Source organism: Phalangium opilio, unplaced genomic scaffold, assembly GCF_054372755.1.
Source record: "Phalangium opilio isolate 3A_F unplaced genomic scaffold, DU_Popi_V2 ptg000048l_1, whole genome shotgun sequence".
Lineage (NCBI taxonomy): Eukaryota > Metazoa > Arthropoda > Arachnida > Opiliones > Phalangiidae > Phalangium > Phalangium opilio.
Window position 1 is genome coordinate 126285 of NW_028324170.1, and position 14263 is coordinate 140547.

At 36.2% G+C, this 14263-nt stretch overlaps 3 protein-coding genes across 8 annotated transcripts in view; all 3 read left to right on the forward strand.

The window, feature by feature from the left end:
• Nucleotides 1-59: 59 nt before the first annotated feature.
• Nucleotides 60-1053, forward strand: LOC149673420 (uncharacterized). Its single transcript, XM_089838954.1, has 4 exons — nucleotides 60-292; nucleotides 348-455; nucleotides 581-752; nucleotides 862-1053. Exons 1-4 carry the CDS (start codon nucleotides 252-254, stop codon nucleotides 991-993), a joined length of 453 nt encoding a protein of 150 aa, XP_089695080.1. The 5' UTR covers nucleotides 60-251; the 3' UTR covers nucleotides 994-1053.
• A 77-nt stretch (nucleotides 1054-1130) lies between these two features.
• On the forward strand, nucleotides 1131-5945 carry tank (EI24 domain-containing protein tank). 6 transcript variants are annotated; one of them, XM_089838952.1, is made up of 10 exons: nucleotides 1131-1490; nucleotides 1581-1631; nucleotides 1722-1824; nucleotides 1941-2182; nucleotides 2273-2333; nucleotides 2410-2724; nucleotides 2799-2910; nucleotides 3014-3125; nucleotides 4624-4698; nucleotides 4791-5945. In XM_089838952.1, exons 3-10 carry the CDS (start codon nucleotides 1810-1812, stop codon nucleotides 5062-5064), a joined length of 1206 nt encoding a protein of 401 aa, XP_089695078.1. In that variant the 5' UTR covers nucleotides 1131-1490; nucleotides 1581-1631; nucleotides 1722-1809; the 3' UTR covers nucleotides 5065-5945. The 6 variants fall into 6 exon arrangements, with proteins under 6 accessions (XP_089695078.1, XP_089695073.1, XP_089695074.1 ...); XM_089838947.1 differs by having other exon boundaries at nucleotides 1744-1824; XM_089838948.1 differs by having other exon boundaries at nucleotides 1131-1482; nucleotides 1744-1824.
• A 4751-nt stretch (nucleotides 5946-10696) lies between these two features.
• Nucleotides 10697-14263, forward strand: part of LOC149673422 (uncharacterized) — a 41066-nt gene continuing 37499 nt past the window's right edge. Inside the window, exon 1 of the mRNA XM_089838981.1 lies at nucleotides 10697-11073. Coding sequence (XP_089695107.1) covers nucleotides 10908-11073 — 166 coding nt within the window. The 5' untranslated portion in view covers nucleotides 10697-10907. The remainder of the gene's footprint in view (nucleotides 11074-14263) is intronic.

Consider the following 14263-nt stretch of genomic DNA (forward strand, 5'->3'; position numbering starts at 1 on the left):
ATTTAAATTACACTTAATTTCATTTTCACATTTAGTTAAATCATACTCAAGTACCCATAATTCCCTACTCAATTATAGAGTGCTGTCAGAAGCGCCGGTGTGACGTCACCCATGCTGTTTTCCCATAAAGAAAAAACGGTAACTGTCATGGCCGCCCATTGCTAAAGGCAGACTCGTGACGTTTAACCTTGGATCTGACGTCACAACTGACAGCACTCTATAGTCCACTTCTTTCTTTAGTCCTTGCCATTATGGCTTCCAGTAGTGGGAAAGTTGTCCCACGGTTACCAAGGTAAAAAAAAATTGGCATTTTAATTAATTAAATTAATTAATAATTATTTTAAAAGCCTTGATAGTCCATCAACGGAAACTCCTTATCAAGTTTCACCTACAGATCTACGTAGTTCACATTATGCAGTAATCCCGCCTGTTCGTGGACAAAATTCCAACCAAATGTAAATAAAAGAATTTTGTTTATATCGCGTTGCCATGGTTACCAGTATGGGACTTGTTCGCACCAACAATTTTTCGTCAATCGTTATATATTTTAATTTTTATTTATTTTTTTTCTTGATAAAAGGTTGGATTATTTTCAACAAAACCACGAAACAAAGGAATTAACGGAAGAAATGCCTCATTTACTTCCCGATATAGGTGAACCTCATCCTTGCCCCTATTTTTTAACTCCCGATGTTGACCTACGACCCCAAAAATGGTCCACAACCAGGATGAAAGATGGTGAAATTCTAAAGGTAATTCGGAACTTTTTTTCACAATTTATTTTTTTATTTAGCAGAGTTTGTTTTAGACAAATTAGGGGCGCGTATTACGTAATTAGAATGTTTAAAATAAATTTTCTAGATGGCAAAGTCCCAAATTCTAGTTGACAATAAATTTGGAAAGGAGTTGGTTGGAATGTTGCTAATGGAAATTATAGAGGAAGATTATGCTGAAGAAATTGTTCATGAAGTTTTAAATGAACTGAAAACTTAAAACTTTAATCATTGTGGTTAGGCCTATATTGTTTTTAATAAAAATTGGTTTCAAATAGTTTGTGTAATATTTTATTAAAAGGTGATATTCCCTTGAAATTAATAGTTTAAGGTGACATTCCCTTGAAAATAATCGCGGACCCGCGGCGGGATGGCGGAATGGGAAAATTGTGCTTTTGCAAAGTTCTTGAATCTTGATTGTGAACTTATTAATCTTTTCTTAGATTAGTCTTAATTAAAATTTAGGCAATTTCAATAATTACACGAGTGCGAATGAAAAAACTAACTTTGTTAGTTGTCAGTGAAACAATAAGTCTAAAATTGCCTCGAAAAGTCGTAGTCTTGATAATAATACTCGACACAGTCAGAGTAGTGGCACTCCATGTTAACTCCCCATAGAGCTTAATACAGTCAAAGGCAAGTAGGTGCCATTACTCTATTGTTCTTAAGTTTTTCAAATCGGCCAAGGCTTAAAATATAGTGCGACTCAGTCACTCAGTGAGTCTGTGTTTGTTTACTGGAGAGTGGGGTTGCGTAATTTGTCTTGTAGCTAATTAAAATTAAGTTCAAGTTAATTCTTTTTATTAGATTTAACAAGAATTAAATCCCGCATGACTGGAAATCAAACCAAAATAGTTCGTAAGTCATTAAAAGTTTAACGATTACAATATTTGATTATGGGAATTTTTGGAAATGGGAAGTTAACTTAAAGGGTTCCAAACTCCAAAGTGTGCGATTTCTATTAATTTAGGCTCGCATAAAAGATGAGCACAACCCTTAACTCGAAAATAGATCAGTTATTATATCAAAAATTTCAATGGATAGTATTAAAGTAAGTCCCTAAACTTCTTAAGTCATTATAGGCTATATGGCAACTATATCGTGTTTGTGGACATTGAGCATAATATATAGGGGTTATAACGTAACTTTTCCATTGAAAAACATTAGCTTATCGTGATTGGAATAGCGGTTGGCATTAGAGATGCCATTTTGGGTATCACAGCCATTTACCATTTGGATAAAGCCAAATTAGAACTCTCTGTTGATAGAAGTTCTAATGTAACGCTGGCAAATGTTTCCTCCTCTTTGCTGAGGATTGGTAAAGACGTTTCCCAGTCGCAACAACCAGAAACTGTCCTTTCAAAAAGAAGGGCTCAAGCTGGCATTCCTAAACCTATAAATAAAAGAGAGTAAGTGCTTAAACTAATTATTTATTGTTAATTAAGTTAAACTTCCTTAATTGTACCAGACCAATAAACCTTAATGTATGTTTTTAATAGAAATCCAAAAATAGTCCATCGAATTTTGCAATGCTGTGCCTTAAATGGTGGTGTATTCTGGGTAAGTTTCATATTCTTTTTTTTTTGTGACGTCATTCAAAAAAATCATTCACGAATAAAACAATTTAAAATTCCAGCTTAGCATTTTTGTATTTCATCACGGAGTTCTTCCGTGTCTCCAAGCATTAATGGGGACTTTATTTGGTTCCACTCCTGGATTATCAACCTTTGTTTGGTCCTGGATGAAACCGGTTCTTCTTTTCACTTTCAGCGCTCTTTGGGTCTTACCTTTATTTCTCTTAAGTCGCGTCGTCAATAGTTTATGGTTCCAGGATATTGCGGATAGCGCTTATCGGAACCTAAGAGGGAGACCCCAATTTCTTTCAAGCGTTAGCAAATTAGTGGCTGATGCTTTGTTTAGCGTTTTAATACAAGCACTCTTCCTATTACAGGTGAGATTATAGGCTTCGGTATAATTTTAATTTAATTTAATTTAATTTAAATGCTTAATTGTGTTTTTATATAGAGCATGTTTGTCAGCCTTTTGCCTATCGCTCCATTCGGGGACATTATAAGCGTAGTCCATTTGTGCCTATTATACTCGCTTTACGCCTTTGAATATAAATGGTTTAATATGGGTAAGAAATAATTCCTTCCTTATTTTAGTGACTTCTAAGACTGCATACAATCAATTGAAATTGAATTAACTTTAATTTAATTATTAATTAATTTATTTTGTAGGATGGGAGCTTCATAAGAGATTATCTTTCATAGAACACAATTGGCCTTATTTCGTAGGATTTGGAATGCCATTAGCTATTTTAACCGCGCTTCCTTCTTCTTATTTTATTAGGTAATTAATAATAATAATTAATCGTCTTTTAATTAATTTAATTTGTATTTTATTGTAAATATTAAAGGAAAAGTACAAGTAACATCACTCCGCCGCCATTACAGGGCCCCCAGAGGTCCTATAATTCCTATAAAATCCTATAATTTTGGTTAAAATCGTCAAAAATCCTATAAAATCCTATAATTTTGAAATTTGGGCGAATTCTAAGCAAACCATCGGTTAAACCAGGATTCGGGTCTAAAAAATATCATGAAATGGGGATGGTTTCCCTCGTATTGTAGCTTAACTAGTTAAAAATAGAACAGAACGTTCAGTGTGCACCACCATTTATTTTAGTGTTCTATATAATTCTATTATTCTGGAAGCCCCTGTTTGTCACAGCCCTAAGTTTTTAGTATGGTTGGATGGGGGACAAATAGGACTATAACATACTCAAAGGACATCCCCCTATCTCTAGTAGAAACAGAGTTACGAGCCTCCAAAGTTGGGTGTGACGCAAATCTTGTGGAGGAGACGAACATTTTGCTTAATATCTCGGCCCCTGTTTGTCCTAGCCCTAAATGTTTAGTATGGTTGGATGGGGGGCAAATAGGACTATAACATACTCAAAGGACATACCCCTATCTATAGTAGAAACAGAGTTACGAGCCTCGAAAGTTGGGTGTGACGCAAATCTTGTGGAGGAGACGAACATTTTGCTTAATATCTCGGCCCCTGTTTGTCACAGCCCTAAGTTTTTAGTATGGTTGGATGGGGGGCAAATAGGACTATAACATACTCAAAGGACATCCCCCTATCTCTAGTAGAACCCGAGTTACGAGCCTCAAAAATTGGGTGTGACGCAAATCTTGCGGAGGAGACGAACATTTTGCTTAATATCTCGGCCCCCGTTTGTCCTAGCCCTAAATTTTTAGTATGGTTGGATGGGGGGCAAATAGGACTATAACATACTCAAAGGACATCCCCCTATCTATAGTAGAACCAGAGTTACGAGCCTCCAAAGTTGGGTGTAATGCTATCCTATGGAGGGTATATGGTTTTTGAACATTTTGTTTAATTACTCGGCCTTTGTTTGCAGTACTGGTTCTTTAAAAAAAATTAAAATTAATATTTTAGTGTCCTATATAATCCTATAATTCTGGAAAAACGTCCTATAAAATCCTATATTTTCATGAAAAAAGTCCTATAATTCCTATAAATATTTTCAAAATTTGGCTGGGGGCCCTGCCATTACTTTAGTGGCGTCTGCTAAATAGAACCATAACATTACCTCTCTCAGCCTGTGAGAATTCAACCAATCCTGTAGGGGTAATGGGTTCTGGCTAGCAGACGCCACTTAAAAAATGGCGGATGGCGTAGTAGTTGTCGTTTTTAAGACTAATAAATGCTTATTACTTTGTAATAAGAGATCATTTAATATTTAATTCCTTTTATATTTAGAAAAACTAAATTCTTTTAAGGTATAATAACTTTTAATATAAATTATATTTATTTTCAGTGGGTGTGTCTTTTCAATTCTGTTTCCTCTGTTCATCATAAGCGGGAACGAAGCGACTCCTATGACAGGAACTTGGTATATATTTTACATTAATTTATTTCGAGATAAAAAATATAAAATAAACAAAATAATATAATACGTGTATTTTTATTTCATTTTATTTTTAGCGAATACCCATTACAGCTTTTTTCGCCCGTTGTATGTCTTTCAAACACATTATTCCATCGTACAATTGGACCCGGCGTTAACCCTAACGCCCGTCAAAATTTGTCAACCCCTCCAGTAACGCCAGTTCGCGATATGTATAAATTAAAACGACCTCGTAGCCAACTTTCTCTCCGTTCCTCTCCTTCCTCCTCCGCAACTTCTTCGAGAAGCACAAAAAAAGAGAAACAACACTCCAGTAGACGAGGTTCTAGTCTAACAAAGGACAATATTTAAATATAAGTAAGACTATTTTTCTAATAACCTTATCGCGAGAAAACAAAACGGAAACGAAATGTTTAATTACATTTAATTTGATTTTTTTTTTAAAAAAAAAAAAACTTTAAAAATGGTAAGATAAACATTCATTAGGAGTTTGTTAATTGAGTAACATTATTTTACATCAATTAATAAACTTTGGTCATCGCACAAAAATAGACTTTGTATGGAAAGTTCGCAGCTAGTCGTGAAAAAAGTGTTTTAGGATGTAAAGATAAAAATTATAGGAGTGTTATTGTTATTGTTTTATTTTAGGAACGTTTTTGGTTAATTACAAAACTATAATTACATTATTTTGACTTAATCAAGTTGCGAAATCTGAGAGAAATAGGCGCGCGAACTGTGGAACAGTTTAGGTCCGGGGGGGACGCTAGAAATGGGGGAGGAATACTCGGAAAAATGGCGGGCGGTCGACGTGATTAGTCTGAACAGGAGTAGAATGCCCGCCATTTTTCCGAGTATTCCTCCCCCCATTTCTAGCGTCCCACCGGACCTAAACTGTTCCATAGTTAGCGCGCATGCCTACTTCTCTCGGATTTCGCACCTCCCCCCCCCCATCATCCTTGACTTAATAATCGACGATTTGTAGACATAAAATTCGATGCAGTTCATATATGGTGCTTCATAACTGTAAAAAAAATATTTAGGCCTATATGTCAATTTTTAATTTAAATAATTAAAAGTTTAATTTTTGTTCCTAAAATATGTCCCCCTCTCCCCGCCTAAGTCAACTTTACAGTTTACAATAATATTATTTCCAACATATTTGATAAGTATAATCTTATTACTTAAATGTAATATTTAATCACAATTAAATTAATATTTTTAAAAATTGTAAATCATCGTCTTCATCCCAAACTTACAAAAGAAAAAAAAAAAAAAATTCGAAGTACCGCGTTGTTTTTATTGAATATTTTCCGATAAACCATTCCTCAGCTTATGTTCAGCTCTCATTCCAAATTTCCAATTGGGGAAATTCGTCTGCTCGTCTTTTTCCAAGGAAATTAGAAAAGTCGCGGTAAAGGTATCGTTTTGATTAAAATGATAACAGTCTTAATTTAGGCTTAAAACTTTAATTAAAATAAAAGTGTAGTAAAAAATAACAGCTTTTCTTAGTACTTGAAGATAAAATTCAAGTACAATGCGGAAAATGTTCATTCATTACATTAACAGTTTAAATTCGTTAAGCCTTATGTTTAGGCCTAATTTTTACTGCACAACCTGATTCTGCATGGGGTAAGTACCATGTGCAATTTCTATTCAATATGGCGGACAATTACGCAACTTCAAACTCTCTTAGTTAAAAAAATATCGCCTTAAAGCGAGTTTTTCCCGGAACACGATTGTATTGAGGGATAAACATTTCTACAGGGGCTATGGGGAAATACATGGGATAGAGTTCGCCTGTTTGTCGGCTTTCTCACAACACTCAAAAAAGTGTCAATCCCCTTGACGTGACTATGTTTAAATAATTAAATTAGACCTAATTTAGAATTAAATCGAAAATAGACACACCTAATGTTGCCAGGAGTTAATAAATTAAGTTTAGTTCGAATCCACCTTATTCCCGATGCGCGATTTTAACTGAGTAAACATGATGCGTCGTCCGCTTCAAATTAGAACAAGCGACATAAGCCTTGGCGCACGCATTGGGAATAAATTGCAGCATGGCAACTTATCCTAACTTCTTTTTCTTTTATTCTTCATCTGAACGGCATTCGTTACGACTTGGTAGACTAACTTTAATACACAATACGTACATTGGGAAAGTTTAGCTAAAGAATACATCTTACATACCTAGTACTACAAACCATTAGTCGGATTCTCGGGAAAGGGAAAGACAGCTGAAGTTGATGTTTTGCTGTTTCGTTGACATTTCCAGGCTCTAGCTTCCTATGGGGTTTCATCCCCTCTGTAGGATATAGTCGGCCAAGACTTCCAGAAAGGCCGGGGAGAGGGGGGGTATTAAGACTGCGAGGGCTATAGCCTGTTCGGTGGAAATGTCGCCTATATAATCCCGCTTCTACTGTTTGCTAGACTTAGCTCGAGGGTATAATCACTCAAATTCCTTGTGCACTTCCAAGGATAGAGCTTGTAAAGGTCGTGGAACACAACAATGATCTCAGGTTCGGACTTCAATGTTATCAGTCCACCAAAGTCCTTTTATTTGATGCGATTTACACCGATTATTCCGAGTAGCTGACCCCTCGGCTTAGGCCTAGTGGCTATAACAGTGTGTTAGTTAGTATCTTAAGTATCCTGTATGGATTTTGGTTGGGACAGATTACGTTCTATCACGAAGCGTCCGCAATTTTGTGTAGTGAAATGTAATGTACTTTTATTTGGCCCTTAAAAGTCTAACGTTATAAATAACTTCAGTGTAAAATGACACACCTGGAAAGTTCTCTCTCTCTCTCTCTCTCTCTCTCTCTCTCTCTCTCTCTCTCTCTCTCTCTCTCTCTCTCTCTCTCTCTCTCTCTCTCTCTCTCTCTCTCTTTCTCTGCATGGTGTTAAAATCAGGGAAATTGCTTTTCAAGGAATTGCGTACCATGGATCTTATAACACCCTATAAGGGACAGGAAAACTGTGTGATTTCTGACAATACAAAGATAGGCCTATATAATAACGGTATGGGAACGTAACTTATAGTCTGTATTTTTTCTAATACGGGGTTGTTACGGGTCAGGGAAAACCAGGGAAAGTCAGGGAATTTCAAAATTTGCCTAAAAATTGAGGGAATTTAAGCATTTTCATAATGTTTTACTTAGATGTTCAAAAATGTAATTTAAACTCAGTTGCTTTGTTATATTTAGAGCAGTGACAATAGGGCCTAAAAGGTCAGGGAAAATTGTAAAAAAGGTCAGGGAAAACCTGGGAAAGTCAGGGAATTTCAAAATTTGCCAAAGAGTTCAGGGAATTTAAGAATTTTAACATTGTTTTAATTAAATCTTCAAAAATGTAATTTAACTCAGTTGTTTTGTTATATTTAGAACAATGACATTGGAGCCTAAAAGGTCAGGGAAAATTGTAAAAAAAAGGTCAGGGAAAATTGTAAAGAAAAGGTCAGGGAAAATTGTAAAAAAAAGGTCAGGGAAAATCTGGAAATTTGAATCTGAAAATTTCGTGGCAACCCTGTAGTAAATCAAGTTCAATTTAAAATTCAAAGAAATCAAAGATTGAAACTATTAACGGGATTAGGAGTACTTCTTTGCCGGTCCTCTATAGACGGGTTCATGGCTATACGCGTAATATTTCAGAGATTTTGTTGCTAGAACTTAAATCCTGAAGATGTTAGAGAGAGAGAGAGAGAGAGAGAGAGAGAGAGAGAGAGAGAGAGAGAGAGAGAGAGAGAGAGAGAGAGAGAGAGAGAGAAAATAAATTCCAAACAGGGGATAAGGAAAGACGGAGAATTTTAATAACATTACATCTTGTTTCCCTCTTGAATTTTTCATTCTCTAGTTCCACCCAAAGGGGCTTAAGCTTAGGTCCTTTTGTAGCTCGATTTAATTGATGTAGGTATCCCGTTACTTGTTAGTTCGTAATGATTTAAATGTAACTGGAAACTTTTGTAGAATCTTTATATACTTCTTCTAGCTATAGCTCTCGTAACACGAGAATACTGTTCTCCCGGACCCCCTTGGTATTTAATTATTTATTTAGGTTTAAAATTATTTGATCTCCTGGTACAAAATTCAGTCGGGTTTTTATTATTCACTATAGTTTATTTAGCCCACTTTAATTAATTAATTAAATTTTGGCATTGGTTTATAATTAAAACTCGTGTTTAAGTATTCGTGATTCTATTGAAGTATTTGCAAATATATAATAGGTTCGGTTTAGCAGACACCACTGAAGTAATGGCGAATGGCGGCGGTAGTCTAAGTCATGTTTAAGACTAATTAAATGTACTAATTATTTTGTAATAAGAGATAATTAAGTTTTTTTCTAAATATAATAGGAATAATCCTATTATATTTAGAAAAAATGCCGTTCTTTTGAGGTATAATATTATCAAGAAGCGATATCTAGTTTACTAGGGAGAAGGTATAAATTCGCCTCATTTCAAGCCTTATCTCCAGTCCAATCTTAGGTCCGGAGTTAATCCCCGCCTCTAAATTACAACCAGCGTCTCATTGGTTCTTGAAAACTCACGTCAGCGCGACGCGAATGACGAAAATTACGTATTTTCCCACTGAGGAGAGGCAGCGAAATAGCCCGGCCTCCTTTTACGTCCCCCCTTGTATTTTGAAAGGGAGACTGGGACTCTGGCGTGCGAATACTTCGGCATCTTAGACCTTCTACCTAGAAAACTAGATATCGCTTCTTGATATAGTGTTCTCTGAAATTTCCATTTAAATTGGATTAAAATGAAATACTCGTTCTAAAACCAGGTAGAGTTGAATACTAGGGAACAGGGGGGGGTCGTGTCAGCTTTCAATACAGCAATTAACCTTCCCCCGTATTCGTATTATATGAATGGAGAGACCATTCTTTAACATAGCCATTGTAATCATTAGCCAAATGTGTTGTTCCGGTTTGGGTCTAGTGTATTTTCGGAATACCGACTGAGACGTGATTTTTCAATGTCACGGCTAGCTTCGGGGTCCCCCTAAAAACGGCGGGAAACAGGATGGGGGTGTATGCGAGGGAGGGGGGGTGCTACACAACGCCTAGAACGTCGGCTTCATTGTATTTCCTGTGCAACTCGAACTCCTGGCTGGCGATCAATTTGTTGATGTTCAAGTAAAGGTCTATCCACTTCTGTAGGTTTTCGCCTTTATCACTTGCTCGCCTACAATTTTCTCCTTAGTGTTTTGGTTTAGTGGTTGATATCTCTGGCGCACGCGCTAAAGTGCTTCGAGAGGTGCTTGGGTTTCTTGAGCAGTTGACCAGTGTCTCGGTTGCAGCAAATAGCAACAGACTCGGTTCGGTTGTGACATTTTAGCGTAGTTGGGGAGAGACTACTGGGTTGTCTTAATGGTTTGTCTCGAAAAACTAAACAACCTAAGTGAGTGAGCTATAGGAAGAAGGCTTTTTTTCTCGACTGCTTTTGTCTTTATCTATGCCTATTTTCTCCGCAGGTAATTTTAATACGTTTTGTCATAGCACATTTGGTGGGTTATTTTGGTTATTAAAGCCTATGGGAATTTCTTTGTTAATTTTTTTTTTATCGAGCCTTCTGGATATTTAGTAAATTAAAGGATTTCTTTGTAGAACCAGAGTTATTGAAAGTGATCCTTTGAGGTGCAAGGATTGGAATGGGGAGAATTAACGCTGTCTTCTGCGATTTTCCTTAATTACTGGAGCACTGATTGTCGTAATCCTTAGTTTTAGGTATTATTGGAAAGCGAAGAAACTGGGATATGATCTACTCGGAATTTCCCTTATCTCTTAGAAAATCAGAGTGAAAGTCCGAAATTAGTGGTTCAATAATGATCTCGTGAGACTTTCCCTTTAAAAACTCCAAATATTGTTTGGGAGACTGGCCCTTTAGAAAACGGAAAAATATCCGATGATCCAATGGAGTGGCTTCCCTTGTGTCACGTGAGGCACGAATCCCGGGGAAAGTTCTTAACGGAAGCGCTACCTAGCGGTTGGCAGACTTCAGTATCAGTCTTCGGCCACTCCGGGGAGGCGAGCTTATTTTTTGGTTCGTTTTTAGTAAGAAAAAGATTTTCCCGCAGCTTCGCTTTGTGAATAATTAAATAATACCCTAATTAATGGAAAAGATGTTTTACTTATCATTTTTTTAAACCGGGTTCATTTTCGCGCATCAAGACAATTAGAAAGACTTTGTAAAAATGTCGCGGCCGATGAAGGCGACGTTACCCGTAGCTCTTATGCGGCCTCAAAGTAGGCCTACGGCGGATTCCCCGCCAAGGCTTAATACGGCCGACGTAAAAACTCTAGGAGGATACTCCGAACAAAGAATTACATCCCCGGCGGCATCTCCCGTTTCGTCTAAAGGTACATTTATTATTAATTAATACACAATACTCATCCTTAACCCTAATTAGGCTTAACAATTCATACACTACGAATGTTAATTTTAATCAATCAAAGTTTAAAATAGAAAACACAGTTCACACACCGTCTGACAACGTAGGGTTAATTAATATCAAGCCGTTTTAATTCTTTTACTTCTGTAAACATTGATGTTTTCAGTTAAATTAATTGTTATTGTAGTAATATATTCTAAGCCTTTGTTTGCGTAAGTGTGAGTTTAACCTAGGCCCCGTGAAAATTAGGTTGTAGTACCTAATCGCCTTGAGAACTTGAGAACAATGGAAGAATGCGCTGGCGGTAAATTGAAGTTGGGCCTTTGCGCGTAGACTAGAGTAGAGATTTGAAATAATAATATAGTGAATATTAAATCAGCTGTTGTAAGAGACGTTATCGCCAAGTTTTGAAGTTTATACAACTATGAATAGGGCCCCTAAATATTGTACAAACTAATGCACACAACGTGGGCTTCCTTCCTCTCTGTCAAATCATTTAAATTCGGTTTGTAGGATAGACGAATTCTATCCATTTAGTAGGTATAGAATTCAATGTTAAAAAACCGCCAGGGATGATTTAACGCCTCATAAATTATTCAAATGAGCTTGGTTATTTTATTAATGCCACCTTTGGTTTGCCACAACTCAGGGAATTTTTAAAATTTATCCACAAGATTGGGAAAATGTCAGGGGAATTTTGACAGTTGACCTAAAAGGTAGGGGAAAGGTCATGGATTTTTAAAATTGACCTATGATGTAGCGGATTTTTTAATTTAATTTAAAGAAATATACAGATGCAGAATTATTTGGTTTATTAGAATAATTTTGACGGAGGTTAGAGGTCAATGTCAATGTAAATTTCCAATCATTATATAGTTTCCCAATCTTGAAATTAATTAATGAAGTATAATTACGGGTCGCCGCGTAATGATTGAAATTGAATCAATCGAAACTTGAATACATACAAAATTACAATTCGTTATTTTTTGAAAGCTTTATTTTTGTCCCCTGGGGGCCAATATTGTTACACACGTAACATATAGTTGGAAATATGCCCACAGCTATACAGCAGTCTATAATTCAGAGTATTTATTTTTTTTTCTTACAAGGGACTGTATATAAGATGTAATTCAATCCATTCCAATATTACGTAGTTTTCAAAACCCCCTAAACGTGTTTGAAGGTCATCTCGAAATTTTCATTCTATTCTTTTCTTTTTTTTTTGTTTTTTGTTCCATCATTCAAATATGTTTTTTTTTTCGGTTTTTATTTTTGTTTTATCAGAATAAAGAGATAATATCTACTATTTTAGATTATAGATAATCTCGACGTTTAATTCAGGATTTATTGCATTTATAAAATAGATAAAAGAGTTTATTGACTTACGGAGGTTTTATTTTAAATATTACGATGGTTGAAGCTTTCTAAAACTTTTTTTTTTTATTTTTCTACTGAAACTAAACCTTCTTTGCTAAACCGTCACGGTACGTTAACTATCATGCATCGCCAAAAATTAAAAGGTTAATCGTTTAGCCAGCCGCTTGCCCCCCCCCCATATAGAAAAAAAACCGGTTTTTCTTTTACTAAATGTTGGATTCTATGAGCCACACAAAACAGGGCATACATACCATCACTGCTCCAATGTTAGAGTCACGAATATCGTTTCGTTAAAAAAAAAAAAAAAAAAAAAAAATAGCTTAACCGTACGGTCCCGATACTGTGCAATCAATGTTTACGTATGGCGAGCCAAGTGATAACTAAATTTATTTAGAGAAGTGGCCACACTATTATCTCTATATAAGATATGTTCCATAAGTATGACAGTTCCTATACAGGGTTCATACAAACCTGGAGAACCGGGAAAACTGTGGAAAAATCAGGGAAATAAATGGTTGACAAAAACCTCAGGGAAATTTCGAATTTTTAGTTAAATTCAGGGAAATCAGGGAAATTTGCGTCAAACAGGGGCCGAGTTATTAAGCAAAATGTTCGTGAACATTCCCTCCATAGGATTAACATTACACTATACTTTTGAGGCTCAAAACTCTGGTTATATTAAAGATACGGGGATGTCCTTTGATTATGTAATAGTCCTATTTGCCCCCCTCCCCTCCTTCGTTAACATTTGCACCATAGGCTACTCCATATACGGGAAAAACCTGGAAAATTCAGGGAAGTTTGTTTTCCTAAAGTTGTATGAACCCTGCTATACTTCGTAATGCTAGAAGAGACTTACTGGAAGCTAGTTCAATTAGAACGACAAACGAGAATTGAAGTCCTAAGTACACTCGGTGGTTAATTTTGCATGCAGGACTTCCATGTAGTTCCTATTTAGTCTGTGCATACTAAGCCCCAATTTGACAGCAGCGCCTCACCAGGTCTCCTTCGCTTTACCTCGAATCTATGACCTACCTCATTAACTTCAAAATTACAAGCTCCAGTTTCTAAGTTACCAGAGATTAACAAACTTATGGTGGTAACATATCTTGTGAACTTATGCTACTAAAATTAGGATGATACTTTCTCGTCATAAGCAACTGTTGGTAAATAATATCGTCTAAGGGGGGTTGGTGTGTTACCAGCCAACTGCAACTTCTCTTTCGTCTCGTCCTTGCATAAACAAAGATGCATTAAACTGTTCTGGTGGGTCATTTTCATATTTATGACTCTTCTATATAGGATGTTTGGGGATTTTTTTTTAAGCTGCATCCGTGAAATATTTACAAGGTTTTCCAGAAAGGGCGGTTGGACCAAAGTACAGGGTGTTTGTTCTAAGGGTCGAAAAATGTAACTTCTATGGCATTTTTCCATAAGGGACATAATAAATAAGTTATGATTGGAATATTTTACGGAGGGCCCCTGAATTAAATTGGTGTGGCCTTTAAATTTATTGCTTAAAACGCTCTAATCATAAGTTGTTCAGGGGTGGCTCTGTTTTGGACTCAAAATTGCCCCTATACTTCGGTCCTACCGCCAATATCTAGGTTATTATGGAGAAGGTATAAATTCGCCATATTTCCAGTCCAAACGTAGCCTGTCCGGAGTTAATCCCCCTCCCTCTAAATTATACAACCAGCATCTCATTGGTTCTTGAAAACTTACGTCAGCGCGACGCGAATGACGAAAATTACAGTCATATTTTCCGACTGAGGAGAGTG